Source organism: Cnephaeus nilssonii (assembly GCF_951640355.1).
Source record: "Cnephaeus nilssonii genome assembly, chromosome: 13".
In the NCBI taxonomy this organism is placed as follows: domain Eukaryota; kingdom Metazoa; phylum Chordata; class Mammalia; order Chiroptera; family Vespertilionidae; genus Cnephaeus; species Cnephaeus nilssonii.
Window position 1 is genome coordinate 54734447 of NC_137084.1, and position 19649 is coordinate 54754095.

At 48.3% G+C, this 19649-nt stretch overlaps 1 protein-coding gene and 1 pseudogene across 2 annotated transcripts in view; one reads left to right on the plus strand and one right to left on the minus strand.

Annotated features, from left to right (window-relative positions):
• Positions 1-839: 839 nt before the first annotated feature.
• FZD4 (frizzled class receptor 4) lies at positions 840-10460 on the minus strand. Its single transcript, XM_079789235.1, has 2 exons — positions 9833-10460; positions 840-7219 (listed from the first exon to the last, which is right to left on the minus strand). Exons 1-2 carry the CDS (start codon positions 10112-10114, stop codon positions 5891-5893), a joined length of 1611 nt encoding a protein of 536 aa, XP_079645361.1. The 5' UTR covers positions 10115-10460; the 3' UTR covers positions 840-5890.
• LOC307110155 (glutathione reductase, mitochondrial-like) overlaps positions 10334-19649 on the plus strand; it is a 43856-nt pseudogene continuing 34540 nt past the window's right edge. Inside the window, exon 1 of the transcript in view lies at positions 10334-10723. The product of the transcript in view is annotated as a glutathione reductase, mitochondrial-like (transcript). The remainder of the gene's footprint in view (positions 10724-19649) is intronic.

Consider the following 19649-nt stretch of genomic DNA (forward strand, 5'->3'; position numbering starts at 1 on the left):
AGGCCCAGGTTGAAGGCTTGATCCCCAGCAGAGGGCCTGCAAAAGGCAGCTGATCCATGTTTCTCTTGCTCCCCATCTCTCACTAAAATCAATAAAAACATATTTTTTAAAAAAGGCAAACCAAGAGGGTCAATGTTCTCCTCTGGGACATCAGCAGACATCTCCAGTGGTAGTGACTCCTTTTCCCCTGTGTGGTCCACGACAGTGTCCTGATAATGGCTTTGAATCTGCTTTGTCTGATGGTTTTTCTGAATATGGGGACACAGACATATAAAATTAGCTTAAAAAGTCATTTTCTTGGCTGACTGATGAAACATACATACTCCCATGTCTCTTACACAAAATAGAACCATTGTATAGCCGGAAATAAAAATCTGCAGTCAAAAATAAAAATTAAAAAAGCCCCTTTTAAGAGGCCTGAAGCTCTGGCAGTGATAGGGAAACACTGTCGGGACCTGAAAGGTGTATAAAAACCTCCGCACACATGGGAAGTGCCCAGAAGAGTTGCCATGCAATGAGAGCCTGATAACCCTAGTTCTGTCCAAAGCATCATGTGACCACCTGGGAGTCAGTGAGGAGCACAGTAGTGACAAATGCTATCGACCTTGGACCTTGGGGGTTTGCTGACCCAGGGGAAATCCCAGAGGGGAAAAACAGCCCCAGCAAAAAGAAACAAAGAGGCTCTCAGAAAGAAGCTCTCCATCGGCCCTGCAAACGGAATTCTCCGTTTCTCAGTGCTGGGTGTGTGGGCTTCCCAGGGATACCGCACACATTCAGGAATATGCCGATCACACACACGAGGTAATAAACAAAAGTTTATTTTCCTTTAATACAAAAATTAAATAGCAAAGTTTATTTATTTATTTTTTTTTGTACAGCGATAAATTAGAAATTTACAGTACAGACATCAATGCAGACACACGTTTGTACATCCTTAAAAGCAGGGTCCATCTCCTTTGACGCTCAGCGATGCGTTCAGGGCAGGTGTCGCCGGGTTTGCCTGGTACCTCTATGTCGAACATCTGAAAGTTTCCAGGCCGGCCTCGAGGTGGCTGGAGCTGCAGGGAGGCGCGGGGCTCTGGGGAAAGGGCCACAGAGCACTAAGCTTCGCTGTGGCCTGAGCAGGCTGAGTCACATTCACCTTTTCACAGATCCAGCTGGTACTGATTCCACCCTTCCTACAATGGGCTCAAGGGGCCTTCGTCCTCAGACCTTTTAAAGTCTTACATCTCTGTGAGGTAGAAAAAAATCCAGAACCACCAAGATGCCCCGTGGTGGGAGACCCAGAAAGCAGCCTGCTCCGGCCAAAGCCCACAGCCGAGTCGGGGCAGGGAAGGTACACACCTGGGAGACCCGGTGGACCCAGCCATCACAGGGCACAGCTGCTCATGCTCTTGCCCCTCTTCTCAGAAGCCCTCTGGGATGACAGTGGTCATGTACTGAGTGTCACAGGGGATCAGGGAGCTACAAAAGCTGGAAGGGCAAGCCTCATACAGGACCTCAGACAGGTCCACTACCAATCACCTGGGTGAATACTGAAAAATTTGCTGGTGCGAAGAAGAAGGGAAACAGATAAACCAGAAAACAGAAACAAGCTACTCCAGGGCAATAGGGCTTAGAAAAGGCCTGCCGGGGGGGATCCGGGTCCACCTCCCTCCTGGTAATGTCCCCGCGTGCCATTACTGCCCATGTGCAAGGCAAGAGGCAGCAGCAGAAAGCTCTGGCCAGGCCACAGTGAAGCAAAATATATTATTTAAGCCTCTGGTATCTGATCCCAGGTAGGAGCAAAATGCTCTCCTAGGAGTTTCCAAGATCTGTGAACTAGGCCCAGAGGAAAAACGATAACCTGGGTCCTTTGCCAGACATGACACAAACCCAGCCGGGGACTCTGAACCCAAATACAATAAAGGAGCAAAAAAGAACTGTCAGAGTCCAGTGACTCAACATAATTGGCTGAAACAGCAACTCTCTCCAATCTCCTCCATCACGGATTGAAATTCAGGATGTAGATCGATTCAGCGGGAGGGGGAGGAGGAGGAGGGTGTTTCGAAAGTCTGTGCTCTGTGTCTCTCTTCCCTACCTGCTGCTGAGGTCACCTCACCAGAATCCAAAGATTGCACCATCCTGGTGAAATCCCTCTCCACTGAGTGCCCTCCGGGGCTGAGTTCCTCTTTTGGACCTCAAGTCCCAGCTTAGCTCCCAGCAGAGTAAGCACTGAATTCAGTGGCCGGGAGGCGGGGGTGGGGATAGGAGTGGGGTGGCAGGGAGGACAGGGCTGGGGGTGCTGGTAAAGCCACAGCTCCGAACTGGATACAGAAGCTTCCTGCACTCTGGGTTTGGGGGTGCAGGTGAGGGAGTGACCCGGGAGAGGGAAGTCAGAGAGCATCTCAGGAGAAGAGTGTCACCCCTTCTCAGGTTTCAGGCCCCTGAGCAAGCTGCCAGCTCAGAAGCAGCCTCGCAGAGCAGGAAGCAGGTCTCCATAGAGGAAAAAGGATATGAATCAACCAAGTAGCTCAACCAGATGGTTCTGGCCAGTTCCACCCTATCCCACATCACTCTGCCCTGAGATGCGGCCTTCATGAGGGAGGAGAAAGGAGTTTGTCAGAGAGGAGGCTGGACAGGTGCCCTTAGGCTCTGCTGAATAAAATCTCCGGAGGCCAAGGCATGTGTAACAAGCTACAACTATACTTACTTATTCTAGACTTCAGAGAAAACAACAACCCTAACCTTTTTCCTAGCAAGATTGTCCGCAAATTTCCTTGTGCAAGCTGCATGGAACACCCCAAGCCCTGAACTGCCTACCCCCCAAAGCCACATTAGATGTGGGAGCTCACGTGCTCACAGCCAATTTCATAGTGTTCCTAGGGATTTCCACGAACACGTCATGAAACAGCGGATGCTTCCTGTCAGAGCCCTGTCATCGATTTGCAGGGAATTCTGGGAAGGGATCAGAGATGCATCAAAGATAGAAGGACCCAGGAGGAGGTTTAGGGGATGGAGACAGTGAAAGAGATGGCAATTCAGAGACACCCACACCTTCCCAAAACCAATGGCGAAGTTCAGCAGCCCTAGCACCATCCCGGTCTAGGTCAGTGAGAACAGAGGCTTACCCTCCGTGACATCGCCTACCGCAGGGCCTTACACACAGTTGGTGCTCAAGCAATGTGCTAATAATTGACCTTTTTTTTTCTTCTTTTTAGACAAAACCAATGTAAGAGGCGATGGAATCACTTTAGGGTAATTGGTAGTTGACTCCTTAGCCACAAGCTCCTTTCCATTGCCCCGAGTGTGAAAGGAAAGGCCCGTCACCCTGTGACATTGCCAAGGCCAGTCATCCGGCCGGCATCCACAGCCACTTCTGATCAAGTACACCGCCCCCCAGGAGGCAAGAGCTTTGCTAGAGAGACAAGTTGTCAAGGCACAGAACTCAGAGTCCAGGTTCACTCAAGTACTCTTATTGTCATTATTATTATTGCATCATTCACAAATACTGAGCACCTACCGTGTGCCCTCTGCTAGGTGCTGCCTTGGTCACACAATCGCCAAAACATTACAAAGAAAACTGCATTACAGACCCCAGCATGCTAACAGCAAGGCCAGTGCCCGGCTGCACGGTCCTTCCCTTGCCTGGGCCAGAGGCTCTGAACAACTCCCAAGACACCAGAGCGGAGCGTGAGTAAGGGCAGGCTCTGCCCCTGGGTGCAGGCTCCAGGGCCCTGGCCAGCTCTGGGAACTGTCTGCAAGCAGCCAGGGAGTTCACACTGTACATTTCATAGGCAATGCAGTCTCGGATGGAGTTCAACCGGTCCTTCCAAGGACCCTTTCTCATGCTCCTGAAGCCCTGACCCCGGAGGCCAGCCAAGGTGCTCAGGCTGGGCACACCCAGCAGGGCCCCCCCTCCCCCGTGCCTACTTAGTGACTGTCTCCAAAACCCCAAGCCTTTCCCTTCCAGAACCTGCAACAGGCCTTATATGCGTCTTCATCTTGGACAGCTCAAGAATGACACAAAAGCAGAGTGGAGAAGGAAGGAACATGTCAAACCATGGGCATAATGCTCAAACAAACAAAAAGCCATGCTTATTTCCAGAATTTGCCTACCTATTTGGAATTTTGAGTCCCTGGAGATGTTTTTCCATTAAAAAAGAAGTGATAAAAGAGCTTTCCTACCTGTTTTTTTTTTTTTTTTTAAGTGGGGCACGAATAAATAAAGGAGTCCTTGCAAAGTAGTCGCTGAAGCAGACAGGTAAGAGTTACAAGGAGAACAACCTGCGACAGTGTCAACAATTTGTCCCAGAGATCGGGCGATTAGAAGGCCTAAGGCGGGTTAAGAGAAAGGCCAGTTGCAATTTTAAAAGAACTGCAACTTTGGAGAGGCTGCTAGGGGGTACCCCCTTGTAAGGAACATAAAGCATAAATTTTAAAAGCTCTGGATACCTCCGCAAAAGGCAATTAAGACCTGTGCTGTTAGAGTTTGCAGTTCATTTCATATGGTCTACACTTTATTCCCTACAAACCAATCAGCTGCTGGCTGGCATTCTGGAGATTCATTAGGCACCATATAAATACTCCAGGCCACGCTGCCTCCAATGAAATCTTATAAGGAGCCTTTGCCAATTACTGGGAAACAATTATACACCAAGTAGTTGGATTAGCTGTCCTTAGTCCCCTCTACAACACTGAAAAAGTCCCCATTGTGGCAGGTAGACCAGACTTTTCTGATAACATTCTTATGCTAAAAGAAAAACAAAAAAGGCACTATCATTCCGAGAATGCAAGTTGACCACAGTTTGAAAGTCAGTTCAGTATACTATTATGTCACGGTCCAAGAATGTGCTTTTAATTGTAATTGACACACACACAAATTACACAGTTAATCTGTGTGAATGCAAAGTTGCCAAGAAACTTAACATTTTAGCTCTTCCAGACTGGCGTCTGCATAGATGCAATCACACAAAGTAAAATATATTAAGTCCCCATTGCTCAATGCAACAGGTCTCTGGGGTCGGTAAGGTAAGTCGACTTGGTAAATCTCATTTTCCTCTGAATTAAGTGATTGTCAGAAAGTGAATCACCTTTTCTTTCCCCCTCATTAGGCACGCTGCAGTGCAAAAATTCCTATAAAAATGCCTATTTTGAGTTATTAATGTAAAATGAAGAAAAAAAAACAAAAAACAGCAGCAGCCTCGAACAGACATGTTGAAATTTAAGAAGAGAGAGAGAGAAGAAAAATCCACGGGATACCTTATGTGTGTTTGTACAGTACTTTTGTTTGTTCAAACAATTCTGTTTTATGACAAAGGCACTGAAAGATTCTGACACCACCTCTTGGGAGAGCAATCCTCAAGTTCTAAACAGCAGACAATGCACCACAGAAAATGTTTATGTTAGATCAGCCAAACTATAAAACTCGTGTAACACGTCTCTGAACCCGGCATTTCCAGTGTTTATAGATTGCTTTGCTATCTGAAAGACCCAGTTAGTATTTTAAATTGTAAAGAGTTAAAAAAAAAAAAAGGTTAATCTTTCTCCCTGCAAGTTACCTACTCACAGCTCAAATCCCACCCCCCAGGGAAAAGCAGCATCGCTGGAATCTAGGCAGGACCTCCACACTCCAAGTTGCGACCTGCTAAAGTGATCAATGTTATGATTTTTCACAGCTTTGAAAGCCTCTAACTGGCTTTTCCATTTTGGATTATTCCAAAGTCTGCAGCAAAATCATTAGTTTTATGATGCTGGGGTGAGAGGGAGCAGGTAGTGGGTGAAGGGGGTCACCTTAGGGTGGCTAGTTTGTTCAAACTGAGATTCATTGCATGAAACTTTTAGTAGCATTTGCATCGAAATGCTGGCATGTCCCCCGTCAAAATTTGGGAAGCGTGGAGGCTGGCTAGCTTTACACCACAGTTTCATTGCCTTTCCCAGGCTTTACCCAACCATTCACTCTTTTTTCTCTCTTTACCTTCCCAGAATTCACCAATCTGTTGGAACACTTCTGCCAGGTGTGAAGAGTTTTGGCAGACCAAATCCACATGCCCGAAGTGATGCCCACCAGCAAAGACATAAAAATTTTCAACATTTCAACTGCCATATTGGAGTCATCTGCGGAATAGCGGAAAAGCGCCCAGTTGGAGATTTCATAGAAATAACAGGCAATCACGCAGGTTGCAGGAACCGTGTACAGGACTGAGAAGACCCCAATCTTGACCATCAGCCTTTCCAACTTGTCGGTCTTTGTCCCATCCTTTTGAAGATTTGACCGAATTTTGAACAAGGCCACCAAGCCTGCAGCAATGAACAAAGTTCCGATCACCAGGTAAGTGAACAGGGGAGCCACCACGAAGCCGGTGAGGGCATCAAGGTTTTGGTTCCCAACGTAGCACAGGCCCGTGAGTTCATCTGCATCCACCAGTCTCATAATCAAGATGACAATAGTCTTCACTGCGGGGATGGCCCAGGCTGCAATGTGGAAATAGGAGCTGTGCATTTCAATGGCTTCGTGACCCCACTTGAGTCCAGCTGCCAAAAACCAAGTGAGTGTCAGAATAACCCACCAGATGGAACTGGCCATTCCAAAAAAGTACATCAGCAAGAAAATGATTGCACATCCTGTGTTCTTAAGTCCTTCTTGGATGAGAACAGGTTCTGCTGCCTCTTCAAAATCGCAGGATATCCTTTCCCGGCCTACAGTCAGCCTGACAATATAAGCGATGCTATAAATATTATAGCACATACTGAGAAATATGATGGGGCGCTCAGGGTAGGAAAACCTGGAGGAATCGATCAGGAAGGTCAGCACTGTGAAGGCGGTGGAGATGAAGCACAGGCTGGCCCACACGGCCATCCAGACGTCGGTGAACTCCTTGGCCGAGCGGCTGTATAAGCCCGCGTCGTAGCCACACTTGAGAACGCAGTTCAGGCTCCTTTTCACCCAGATGTACTGATCGGAGTTGGTTCCCACGGAATGGCACTCTTCCCCAGGCTGGATGGGGTTTTTGTGGGGTAACGGCACCTCCTCGTCACCTGGCCCTTCCATGCACATGTGGTTGTGGTCATTCTGGGGTGGGAATTTGCTGCAGTTCAGGCTCTCCGGCCAGGCAAACCCAAATTCCTTCAGGACAGGTTCACAGCGTCTCTTGACAGAAAGGCACATGCCGCCGCACGGGCCGATGGGGATGTTGATCTTCTCTGTGCACATTGGCACATACACGGAACAAAGGAAGAACTGGAAAAGTAATGAAACGAGCAAAGAAAACAGTGACTTGGAAGTATGACCAAATGCCTGCACAAAGCTGAGTTGTGAATGCTTCCAGGCATAGCACACGACTACTTTTAAACCTGCCTATAGGGAGTCTGACCATTCATGCTGACCTCAAACAAGGATGCCTAGTAATCCCCTACACACTTTTCTTCTTTGGGTTCTAGTAATCCTTTCCAGGGGAACATAAATAAATAAATGTATAAAAAGGACCCAAAGAATTATATAATCCCCTTTTGTACAATGCTTAATAAGCCTTAAAAGACTAACCTGGAGTTCTCCCTCCCTTTTCAGCTACTATTTGAAAGAACTGAACAGACTAATCAAATGATAGTCATTTTGGTGATGGGTGATTTATTTTTCTTTCCTTTTTTTAAAGTATATTTTTATTGATTTCAGCAAGGAAGGAGAGGAAGAGATAGAAACATCAATGATGAGAGAGAATCATTGATAGGCTGCCTCCTGTATGCCCCGCACTGGGGATCGAGCCCACAACCCAGGCATGTGCCCTTGACAGGAATCGAACCTAGGACCCTTCAGTCCACAGGCCAACGCTCTATCCACTGAGCCAAACCAGCTAGGGCTGGGTGATTTATTTTTCATCCCCATTTCTTTTTTTTTTTCTTTTTTTTTGTTAATATATTTTATTGATTTTTTTACAGAGAGGAAGGGAGAGGGATAGAGAGTTAGAAACATCGATGAGAAAGAAACATCGATCAGCTGCCTCCTGCACACTCCCTACTGGGTATGTGCCCACAACCAAGGTACATGGCCTTGACCAGAATCGAACCTGGGACTCTTGAGTCCGAAGGTTGACGCTCTATCCACTGAGCCAAACCGGTTAGGGCCCCCATTTCTTTATCACCATAAAAATAAAGGTTAAAAACCCACCTCTTCTCCTGTTAATATTCTCTCTTTTCTGTACTTTATCCCTTAAAATTATTGTTCATATCGAAACAGAAAGTATCCTAGTTAAGATACTGTTAGGCCCAATGATGGGATGCAGGATGGGATGCATGTTGAGGTCTCTGGTCACCAGGGGTTTGTTTGGCCAGGTTTCCACTTTGAATAATAATGAAGCACAATAGGAAAATATAAATGTTAAGTCCCTGACACTGCAGTACCAGCAGGGGAGAGTGCAGTTGCTGTCCTCAATTCCTCCAGCATTGATAAACAGTCTGCTTGGCTCCTTACAGATGTTGTCTATGAAGTCTAGAGTTACAAGTAACTATTTTCCAGCATGTAAAGGGATCCAGTCCTGTCCTTCAAAACAGCTTGGCTGCCTCCCCAGGATACAAGCAATTAAAAATATATATCCCTGGAAAAGCTGTTTCTCCAACAAAAAATTGCCACTGATGTCAGGATATGTGCTGTTTCCAAACCGAGAGCTAGAGGATCATTTCTTAAGCTTTTATAACCTAGTTCTGAAGGTCTGGAACTTCCAAAGGGACACTTCACCAGCAACGGGTCTAATCCCAACCATCTTTCTGAAACCACAATCTAACTTTTAAAATGACCTATATAAAAACATGCACCTAGTAAGTAAGCTGCCTGCTTGTTTCTTATCTCTCAGAAGATATAACCAGAACCACTGATTTCTAAAGCTTTTAGCCTGGACAATGATCCCTTATTTTCACCAATCTCCCTCTTTTCTAAAATTAAGAAAAAATAAAAATCACTCATAGCCTCATCAAACAAAACACAAGTGTTAACACTTTTTAAAAATGTCCTTTCAATCCTTTTTCTTTTCCAATGAATTGGGTGTTGTTTTTGTAAGACTGTAATCACCTTGTATAGGCAAATTCTTTCTTCACTTATAATTGTAGGATGAACATTTTCTGTATCAGTACATAAGCTTAAAAAATTTGTAATGATTGCAAACAACAACAACAATCTCCCAATATGCAAATTACCTTCTTCCAATATACAAACTACCTTTTCCCCAAGCTGTGTTTTCTCCCCCTCCAAGTCCTAAACCTGCCCTCAACCCTGAGGATAAGAATAAACTCAAGCCAATGCAACCATTCCTTTCTGCATAACCTCCCTCTAAAATCAGGCGGGCCACACGACTAGGGGCCACTCCGCAGAAAACGGGGCAGCGGTGTTTCATTTAACAAACCACCCAGAAATATGGGGGAGAAATGAGGTCGGTGAGGGAGAAGTTCCCAGCTCCTTATCTCTCCTTCCAAGTCTTAGCTGCAGCTGGCTGCCCCGCCGGGGACTCGCCCACTGAGCAGCGGCGGCCAGAATCCTTGGCAAAGATAACCCTCAGCTCCACTGGGGTTAGGGGCTTGGCCAGACACGGTGGGCAGGGGAGAAAAACGGAAGGGCGGGGTGTAAGAGTGGGTTCTTTCGCAGGCCAGATGACTTACACAACGTTTTGGCTTCCAGTCCCTGAGAAGGGACAGACAAGTGGGGGTGGGGATGGAAATCACTTTTTCAGGATTATACCCTTCAGCCTAGAAAGCGGGCAGGCGGGGGGCTCGACTTGGTAAGGGTTCCACCGAGTTAGTTTGGGGCGTCCCTGCCCAAGGGTCTCGCCGGGGGTGGGGGGTGGGGAGTGGGGGTGGGGGCGCCCACCTGCAGCTGGCTGGAGCAGCCGTACTGGATGAGCGGCGTGAAAGTTGTCAGCTGCAGCTCGGCGTCCGTCTGCAGCTCATGCCCCACCAGGTTGGGCATCTTGGTCACGTTGTAGCCCAGGTTCTGGCACATGGAGATGCGGATGGGGTCGCAGCGCCGCTCCTCCTCGTCCCCGAAGCCCCAAGCCGGCCCCAAGAGCAGCAGCACCAGCAGCAGCCGCAGACGGAGACCGACGCCCCCGGGCGCCCCCAGGACGCTCGGCCCTGCGCCCCGCCAGGCCATGGCCAGAGCCGGGGGCAGCAGCGGCGGCGGCGGCGGGGGCTGCTCCAGCAGACACCCCCAGTTTGCACGGGGGTCGCGCTGCTCCCAGCTCCGGGGCAGGGAGTGTGATAAGGCGCCAAGGGCGACGAGGGTGCAGCGGTCGGCTCTCCAGCAGCTGCGCGCAACGGTGTGGGATCTTAGACGCCCCGGGGCGAGGCCGAGAGACAGACTGCGAGGGTCATGGCTGCGGGCGGCGAGCCTCGGACCCAGCGCCGGCCGCGTCGGCTCGGGGTCTCCGCGAAGCCCGCCAGCGCCCAGCGCCGCGCCGCTCTCACTGCCCGAGCCCTCCCGGGCGCTAGAAGTTCGCTGGGCGGTGGCGGGGCTGGACGGACAGCGCGCCTCTCCAATGGCCGGGCGCTGTGGGCAGCGAGGGGCGGGGCCACTCTGCCGCTGGAGGGCCAGGCCCCGCCCGCCCGCTGCCCTCCCCGCCCCCCCGCCTTCCCTCCCCAGAGCGCCCCGCCCCGCTTCCCGGCTCTCACTTTCCTCCCACCCGTTTCGCCGGGTTCAGGGGCTGGGCAGGGATGGAGTCGAGTCCCTCCGGCCGGGACAGCCGGCCCCCTCCTCTCCCAGGTGAGACGTGCTCCCAGAATGGGTCGGCTTCCTTTCCTTTCCTGGTCCCGTTGTCACCTCGGTCCCCGGCCACCTCCCCGTCAGGCAGAGAAACCCATACAAAGGACACGGGATTTGGATTTACGAAGATTGTGGCTTTAAATCCCGGCTGTGTGACCTTGAGCAAATTGCACAACCTCTCGGCGCCGTCCTCCTCATCCTTAAAGAGACGTGGGAGGATCAGCGATAAAGCGTCAAAACGCTCAGCGCGGTGCCTGGTACAGCCCGCGCTCGCAGCTATTTCCACCCCGAACTCGCTCGGGTGGGAGCCCGGCCCCCTCTCCCCGCCCCCAGGCTCGGCCGACCTGCGCCCCGGGAGCTCCTGCCTCCAGCCGCGAGTGGGGGAGGCGCCCCGGAGCAGCCGAGCGGCCGAGGGTCTCGCGCTCCGATTTCCTCGCCGCATGAAATGAAATTCCACAGGGGGATTCGAAAGGAAATGAAGCCGGGAAGCTCCGTGCTTCTCGGCCCGCCGCCCTTCCTGTCTCGGGGACACGGTTTCTAAATAAGGTTGGGAGGGAGAGAGGGCGGGAGGGGAGAGGCTCGACCTGCTCTAGAAAAGAAAGGGGGAGGGGGTGTGGCGGGGAGATGGGCTAGAAGGCTCACAGCTACCCGGGCTTCCCTCTTCCTGGGTCCCAGGCATCCTTCCCTGCAGCCTGTATCCCTTTCTAACTTATTCTGCTTCTGCGTGGGGTCCTGGGGATCTGGGGACCATGCGACCTGGCTTCAATCCAACTTAACCCCTCTCTTATTCTCAGCCCTTCCCCACCTGCACCCCCCCCCCTCCTCCCCAGAGCTGTGGGCTCGTTCCCCCTCTCAGGTTTCCAAGGGGGCCAGGGAAACCCTCAGCAGGTGGATTCCTAAACCATGTACTTGTTGCTTTACTGTGGTCAAGGTACTGTGAGTCTCAGCCTCTATCTGGCCATCCGTGAAATGAGGAAGCTCGTGTCTACATCACACAGTTGTTCTAGGAGTTAAATGAGGGAATACCTGTAAGTCATTTAGCTCAGTGTCTGGCACAGTGTCTGGCAAGTGCCGAATACCTTAGTTGTTGTTGTGGGACAGCCTCCTGCTTCCCAGCACCGTGCCAAAGGCATCTCCAGCAGCCCAGGCCTGAGGATCTGGGTGAAGAGCTTTCTTCTCTTTTTTTTCTGAGATCTTTTGTCCAACACATGCCACTGTTTTCCTGGGGTTGGTGACAGGGACCACGTTTTTGTGTGTGTTTGTATCCTCCCACGTCAGCTAAGTCTGGCATATGGCAGAGGCTGGATATAAGTTGGAAGGATGTCTGTGCCACTAGTGCTCATATTCGGTTTTGTATTTTTAGTTTTCTTTTCTTATATTGGCAACTATTTCCTTGGCTGAAGGAAAGAATGGAATCAACTTTTTTGGTGTTTGGCTCTGTACCAGAACTGTGTTGTACACATAGAAGCTGCACTGTCTCCAGCCATCATCATCATCATCATCATCATCATCATCATCATCATCATCATCATCATCTCCTGGGGAAGGAGACCCCATTAGCCTGGGAAAGAGATGAAGAAACTGAGGCTAGAACCAAAGTGATAGAAAATGAAAGATCAGTCAAACCAGGGCCCAAAAGAGGCCTTTCAGAGATAGGGAACAGGGTCGTTTCTCCAGAAAATTTCCCAGCTGGAAATCGACATACTTGGCAGTAGGGTTAAAGCTTCTGTATGCCTGTGCTGAGCAACACATGAGACCATTGGCCTACATAGATGAATAAATCATTAGGTGTATGCATCAAGTAAATAGATGATCCCCACCCTCTAGGACTCACAGGAGACAAAGCATAAACAGACACCTGTAACTCAATGCGATAAATGCACAGGGAGAACTTGAGGTAAATCCAAAGTAGAGGTAGCTACGTTTGGAGGGCTGCTCAAAGGGAGATAATCGCAGCGATTCTGAGCTACTCAGAAAGCAGCGTTAGTGAGCAACGGCACTTCTCCTAGGGCACTTGCAGGGAGGATAGCAGGGTTTGCTTTGCGCTAAAGATATGTGAACATGGTTTATTAAACAGTGACCTCCATGAAGACAAGGAGCAGGTGCTGTCCCTTGCTCGGGGCCTGGCACATAGAGGGAACATCATTAAGTGCTGGGTGAACGAATACTGTTAACAGATCAATAACAAATAACTCATATTGAACTTATACCAGATGAAGGGTTAAGTGCTTTACATGCATATTATCTCTTTTATTTTGCACAGCAGCTTGAGAAAAGTTATGTTCTGGGCAGTTAAGCAGTTTGCCCAAGATTACACAGTAAGTGACAGAAAAGGGCTCAGATGCATGACCACCTGGCCCAGGTCTGTGTGCATCTCTCACCAGGGACACTGTGGACACTCCGTCTTCTCTATAGTTAAAGGTGACCCTTTTATGTTCTGGGCCTCTTGTACCTGGCCCTGGCATCCCTGCCTCATCTTGCTTGAAGCAACTGTCTCCTTTCAGAACACTCGAAGAAGAAGGCCATTCCCTGTCAGAAGCTTTTCCTGTCAACAGCTTTTCTTTCCCTGCATGGAACTCATCGCAGGTATTTTCCAAAAAAGAAAGCCAGGGGAATCACATTTCAGTCTGAATGTGGAAAGAAAACAAAGACCACAACTTAGAGCTAAGTCTGAATGGCCTGGAGCCCCTCAGCCTCCCTCTCACAGAGTGGTTTACACAGTCGCCAGTCTGCTCCTGGTGACAGGCATGGCATGTTTGTCTTTGTTGCAGAAAACACTTCCAAGCCGAGGGCTATCCACCCTGTGACATGCAAAGCATTTAGGAGAGAAGCAGAAGATAGGGACACATGAATAGGACCTTCCATTAACCTACCAGTGAAGGGCAGGCCATGGGCCCCTAGTGGCTCTGGCCTGAGTGCCTGGGAAGCTCCCTCTGTCCACTCTCTTAGTCGTAAAGACACATGCAGCACACTTTGGAGATGCAACAAACATGACTTCGGGGGGCTGGTGGGCAGTTGGAGGGTTCTCCATTTGCATCTAATGAGAGGCCGGGTTCTAATTAACTCCTGTGATGTGTTAATTTTTCAACCTGACATTTTCTGCTCTAATAGATTCTTGTAATGGTTCCTAAATTAAAGGCTGCATTTAAAGACTAGCGTTTAGGTTAAAATCCATCACCTAGGCGGGTGGGGTGGGGGGTGTAAACATCCTTTCCTTCGTAAGGAAAACCTCTCATTTGCAGTTTTTTGCTAACCCAATTAAGTGCTGAAGTAGTCACTCCAGAGCCTGCTTTTCATTTTCTGCGAAACAATCCAACTAATCCATATTCAGTAGCTTCCAAGAAAAGTCTTATTCCAACCACTCACGAAGAAACCAGCTTCTTTGAATCTGGACAGAACATTTAGAACTCACAAAGAGCTGTCTTGATGGAAAATGCGAGAAAGTGGTTCATTATCAACCTGTTTAGTTTTTGAGGGGGAAATTCACTGGAACTAAAACCTCACAGGATTGGCAATTCACTGTGGAAAACAGAAGCATAGGGAGAAGTCATGCTACAGCCTATTAGTTTATAGATAGTCAAGGTGCTACATCTTCTCCAGTACCCAAACTAGCTATAAAACAAGTACATTCAGGGTAAAGTGGAACCCTAACCCTAACCGGAATCTTACTTGAAGTGGAAGAATCAGAGGCCCCAAGCGGTTAAGTAACAACTCTTCAAGGGCAGAGCCAAACCTTCTTCTTATCTATTGCACCACTAGCCAGCAGAGAAGAATCCAGTCACCGCAGAGCTCTTGCGTGTCAAGGAATCAGAGCCCTGTTCCTCCTACCAAGCGTAAGACAGTACATAAGGTATTCTGTCTGTTGGTGGTGATGGTTTAATATATAGTGGGTAACCATGAACCTTTGCAGGAGGCAAAAAATAATGCAAACACATCCACAACTTCATTTCATTTCAATATTTATCAGTCAGGCCACTAGCCAATGTTTAGTGATGGGTTATTATGGACATGTCACTGAGAGGTCTTGCCTGAACTCATGTCTCAGCCTCCTTTCAGTCAGTCACTCCTTAGCTCTGCTTTATTTTCTTCACTAGAGGCCCGGTGCACGAATTTGTGCATGGGTGGGGTCCCTCGGCCTGGCCAGCAATCGAGGCCTGTTGGGGCGCCAGCTGGCTGGGGGGAGGGACCCTGGCAGTTTGGCTGGGGGAGCGCACTGACCACCAGGGTGCAGCTCCTGCATTGAGTGTCTGCCCCTAGTGGTCAGTGCGCATCAATTGTTTTGGTTGTTCCGGTTGTTCCAGTAGTCCTGGTCATTCGGTTGTAATTGTTGCTTAGGCATATACATATATATATTAATTAGAGGCCCAGTGCACAAAATTCGTGCACGGGGGGGTCCCCTCAGCCCAGCCTGCACTCTCTCCAATCCGGGACCCCTCGGGATCAGGCCTAAACTGGCAGTCAGACATCCCTCTCACAATCTGGGACCGCTGGCTCCTAACTGCTCACCTGCCTGCCTACCTGATCACCCCCAACTGCCCCCCCACCCCCGCTGGCCTGGTTGCTCCAACTTCCCCCCGACCACCAGCTTGGTTGCCCCTCACTACCCCCCCCCCCCGATGGCCTGGTTGCCCCCAACTGCCCCCCTCTGCTGGCCTGGTCACCCCAACTTCCCCCGGCTGCTGGTCTGGTCTCCCCTTACTGCCCCCCCTGCCAGTCTGGTCGCCCCCATTTGCCCCCCTCTGCCTGCCTGGTTGCCCCTAACTCCCCCCCACTATGCTGGCCTGGTCACCCCTCACTGCCCCCTCCTGCTGGCCTGGTCACCCCTCACTGCCCCCCTGCCATCTGGTCACCCCCAACTGCCCCCCTGCTGGCCTGGTTGCCCCCAACTGTCCCCCCCCCACCAGCCTGGTCGCCCCCAACTGCTCCCCCTGCCAGCCTGGTCGCCCAATGCAGCCTGCTGTTCAGTCGTTTGGTCATCCCTCACTAACCCCCCTGCTGGCCTTGTCGCCCCACGAAACATGTTGTTCGGTCATCCGTCTGGTTGTTTTGGTCGTGACGGCCCCTGGCTTTTTATATATTAGGATAGATGGCACTCACCAATGTCTATAACTGGTTTAGTGGTTTACTTGCTTATTTAATTTTCTCTTTCTCCCACCTGAAAAGAATCTTCACAAGAATAGGGTCTTAGCAATCTTCTTCACTAAAATATACCTGGTGCCTAGGGGGTGCTCAATAAATATTTGTTAAATGAACAAACTTATATAGTACCTGCTGTTGTTCTCCCTGTTTTACAATTGAGGACACAGAGATTAAGAGAGATTAAGAAACTTGCCTCAGGTCCCACAGTAAATGGCAGAGTTGATATTCCAACAACATCTGATTCCTCAGCTTATGCTTTTGACCATTATGCATCCTACTGTAGCCGGCTCCAGTGCCGCCACAGTGTCCTCTGGGTGTGAAGTGCCTTAAAGGGTATTGGAGCTGGAATCTGTGCTAATCAGCTAGTTCCTTGTTTAGTCATTAAAGTTAATCAGTTAACAGCTATGTATTTACTGAGTCTGTATAGTATGCACTGCTAAGGTAACTAAATTGCTCCCCCAATTGGGACAGACATTAAGGATGACTCATTTATCACATCCTGAGAATTTCCAAATGCTTGCATTTTTATGTGATCTTTCCTCAGTAGCTCTCAAATTTTCAGTTTCAAGAATTTGACTAAATTTTAAGCCTCCCTACCTTAGTTTTTTCCCCATGATCTCTTTGGCTTTCAGGAATCCATACTAGGGTTTAATTTCTATTCTAAAATGAGAAGAAAGGGCACATTTTAAGAAAACAATTTTCAGATACATGCAAAGAAACAAGCAGCTGATAGCATCTGTTATACTACCAGAGACTGGGAAAGAACCTTCCAGATCATTATTACAGAACCTCACTCAAAAGCCAAGATCCAGAGGGTGGAGATGACTTATCTAAGACAGGCTAAGAACTAGATATTCTTTTCCTTGCCTCCAGGACTCTTTCCACCACACCGCAATGTCTTCCTTCTACCTCCTTACCTGGGAAACAAGGATTGCTGTGGGAACCAGGTTATGCTAAATAGCAACAGTCCCATTTATCATACCTGAGGCTTCAGATGCATATACGGGGAGTTAGGTCATAGATTGTTCTGTCTAACCAGGCCCTTTCTCTTACTCAATAATACCAGCACACATTACCACTCTCATGCTAAGAATGACTAGACCTGCCCCACCTGCCAATCCCTCCTCTACCTCAGCCATTCCATTCCTCCTTCCTCCTTGCCCAAACATTGTATTTCGGAAAAGCTTTATCAAATGACTTTCTAAGTTTTGCTTCTGTGACTGCCATAGTCTCCCTTGAGGAGTAAGCCAAAGCATCTCTACTAATGAATTCTGAATTATAGCATCCCCACGAGGCTGGAGAGGTGGGATATGGCTCAGGGGATATCAGAACTGAAAAATAGTCTTAGAGACCAAGGAGTCTACCTCATCACCTCATTTGCAGATAAATGTGGGTATTGAGAGAAAAGGAAATGTTGACTGTACACTTTGATAATGGTAGCTAGACACGAAACAAGACTAGAAACCAGGCCTCTGGCTTCGAAGATCAGTACTTATTATATGATGCTGAAGCCTTGGCAGAAGGGACACAGTGAGCCCCGGGGAAAGGGTGTTAACCGATTGACAATGTCTTTTCAGCAAGAAAATCAGGGAATTCTGTTTCCTTTTTAGAATTAAGCCCCACCATAGTGACTCTCTACAGGGAAAACAAAAGCAATAAATTAAAAAAAAATCATCCTAGGGCTTTTGTGATAATTAAAGAGATACATATTGGAGGTCCTTACCACTTGGCATGGAAAATCCTATTAGTTTTTCTTCACCTGTTTGTTGTGGCATTGAGTTAAACTTGCCTATGTTATGGTGCTTAAATCCAAGATTTCTCCACTTCTCATTCTACTGGTGTTTTTGGTGCCTCTTAGTACAGGTGAACTTCCTGGGCATAAATTCATCTTATCTATAACAATAAAAGGGTAATATACTAATTAGACCAGACGTTTTCTGGACGTCATCTGGACATCCTTCCTGATGAAGCCGGGGTGGAGGGAAGCCAGCCTGGGTCCCGGGTGCCTGCGGACAGCCCAAGGGAAGCCAGCCCGGGTCCCAGGTGCCTGCCGGTGGTCAGAGGAGGGGAACCCGGGTCCCAGGTGCCCGAGGGAAGCTGGTGCTGATAGCTGGGGGAAGGAAGGCCTACTCTTGCACAAATTTTTGTGTATCAGGCCTCTAGTCCTATATAATAAAAGGCTAATATGCAAATAGACCGAATGGCAGAATGGCAGGTCGCTATGATGTGCACTGACCACCAGGGGGCAGTCACTCAATGCACGAGCTGTCCTGGTGGTCAGTGCACCCCCACAGGGGGAGCACCACTCAGCTAGAAGCCAGGCTCATGGCAGGCTGAACTTTGTGCACCAGGCCTCTAGTATTCTATATGAATAGTGCTCTCTGGAGCTCTACAATATATACCTCTTTATATTATGGTAGGGCAGCAAATAATAGCTAAAGTGCTTTATTAATGCTATCTACGTTAATATGATACTATCAAAGGTAAGGACTATTCTTATGTCTATTTGTCAGTGATAGAAAAGAAGATTTGGAGATAGATCAGAGCAAGCAAATTAAGCCAGAGAGGTCTGATTAGAAATTCTAACTTGACAGTTTACTAGCTATGTGATGCTAACCAACTCTAACTTTCTAAGCTTCATTGTCTATATCTTTAACATGGGAATAATAGAAATAATGGCAGACACTGTTGGTTATTTAGCCAATAGCCCCCCCCTACTCTACTTGCCCAATCCCAACCTTTCTTTCTTTCTAACAATAATATGTCAATATCACATGCTTCAAAAGAAGATGAGCTCTTTCATAGTCCTAGGGCATGGGGATAAATCTCTCTCCTTGCAAGTGATTGGTTTAGGAATGGGCATATAACATAATTATAGCCAAGAGATGAAGTAGAAATGGGGCATAGGTTTGAAGGGCTCATCTTTTGGGACATTTTCCTTAAGATTTGCTTCTTCTTACTTCAGCTTTTGGATGTTATGAATGAAACTTACTGCTTTCTTGCTACCAAAAACGGTATAGGCCAAATGCTGAAGATGAATGTGGGGTTAATTTTTTCCTTAATTTTTAAAAATGTGTATATATGTATATATATATATATATATATATATATATATAGAGAGAGAGAGAGAGAGAGAGAGAGAGAGAGAGAGAGAGAGAGACAGAGAGAGAGAGACAGATAGAGAGAGAGAGACAGAGAGAGAAACATCGAGTTTTGTTGTTCCACTTATTTATACACTCATTGTTGACTCTTGTATATACCAGTATCCTGATAGGGGATCGAACCCACAACCTTGGCATATCAGGACAATGATGCTCCAACTGAGCTACCCATAAAGTGTGGTTAATTTCAGGTATCAACTTGACTGGGTCACAGGGTGCCCAGATATTTGGTCAAACATTCTGGGTATTTCTGGGAAGATGTTTTTGGATGAGTTTAGCATTTAAACCAATAGACCAAGTAAAGCAGAATGCCCTCCCTAATGTGGGTAGGCCTCATCCAATCAGTTGAAGGCCTAAGTAGAATAAAAAGGTTGATCATCTCCTGAAATGAGGAAATTCCTCCTGTCTACTGCCTTCGAGCTGAGATATTGTTTTTTTCCTTGCCTTCATATTTGAACTGAGCTATTGGCTCTTTCTGGGTCTCAAAACTGTCAGCTTTTAGACTGGAACTACACTGTCAATTTGCTAACTAACCCTGTAGTCAGCCTCCATACCAATTCACCATAATCTCTCTCCCCTCCCCCCCCCTCACACATACACACACACACACACACACACACACACAC

Excerpts from the sequence above, each read along its gene's own strand:
- FZD4 (XM_079789235.1), bottom strand. The coding sequence starts at position 10,114 with ATGGCCTGGCGGGGCGCAGGGCCGAGCGTCCTGGGGGCGCCCGGGGGC. Across the intron at positions 7,220-9,832 it reads GCTGCTCCAGCCAGCTGCAG|TTCTTCCTTTGTTCCGTGTA; the intron begins GTGGGCGCCCCC and ends TTACTTTTCCAG.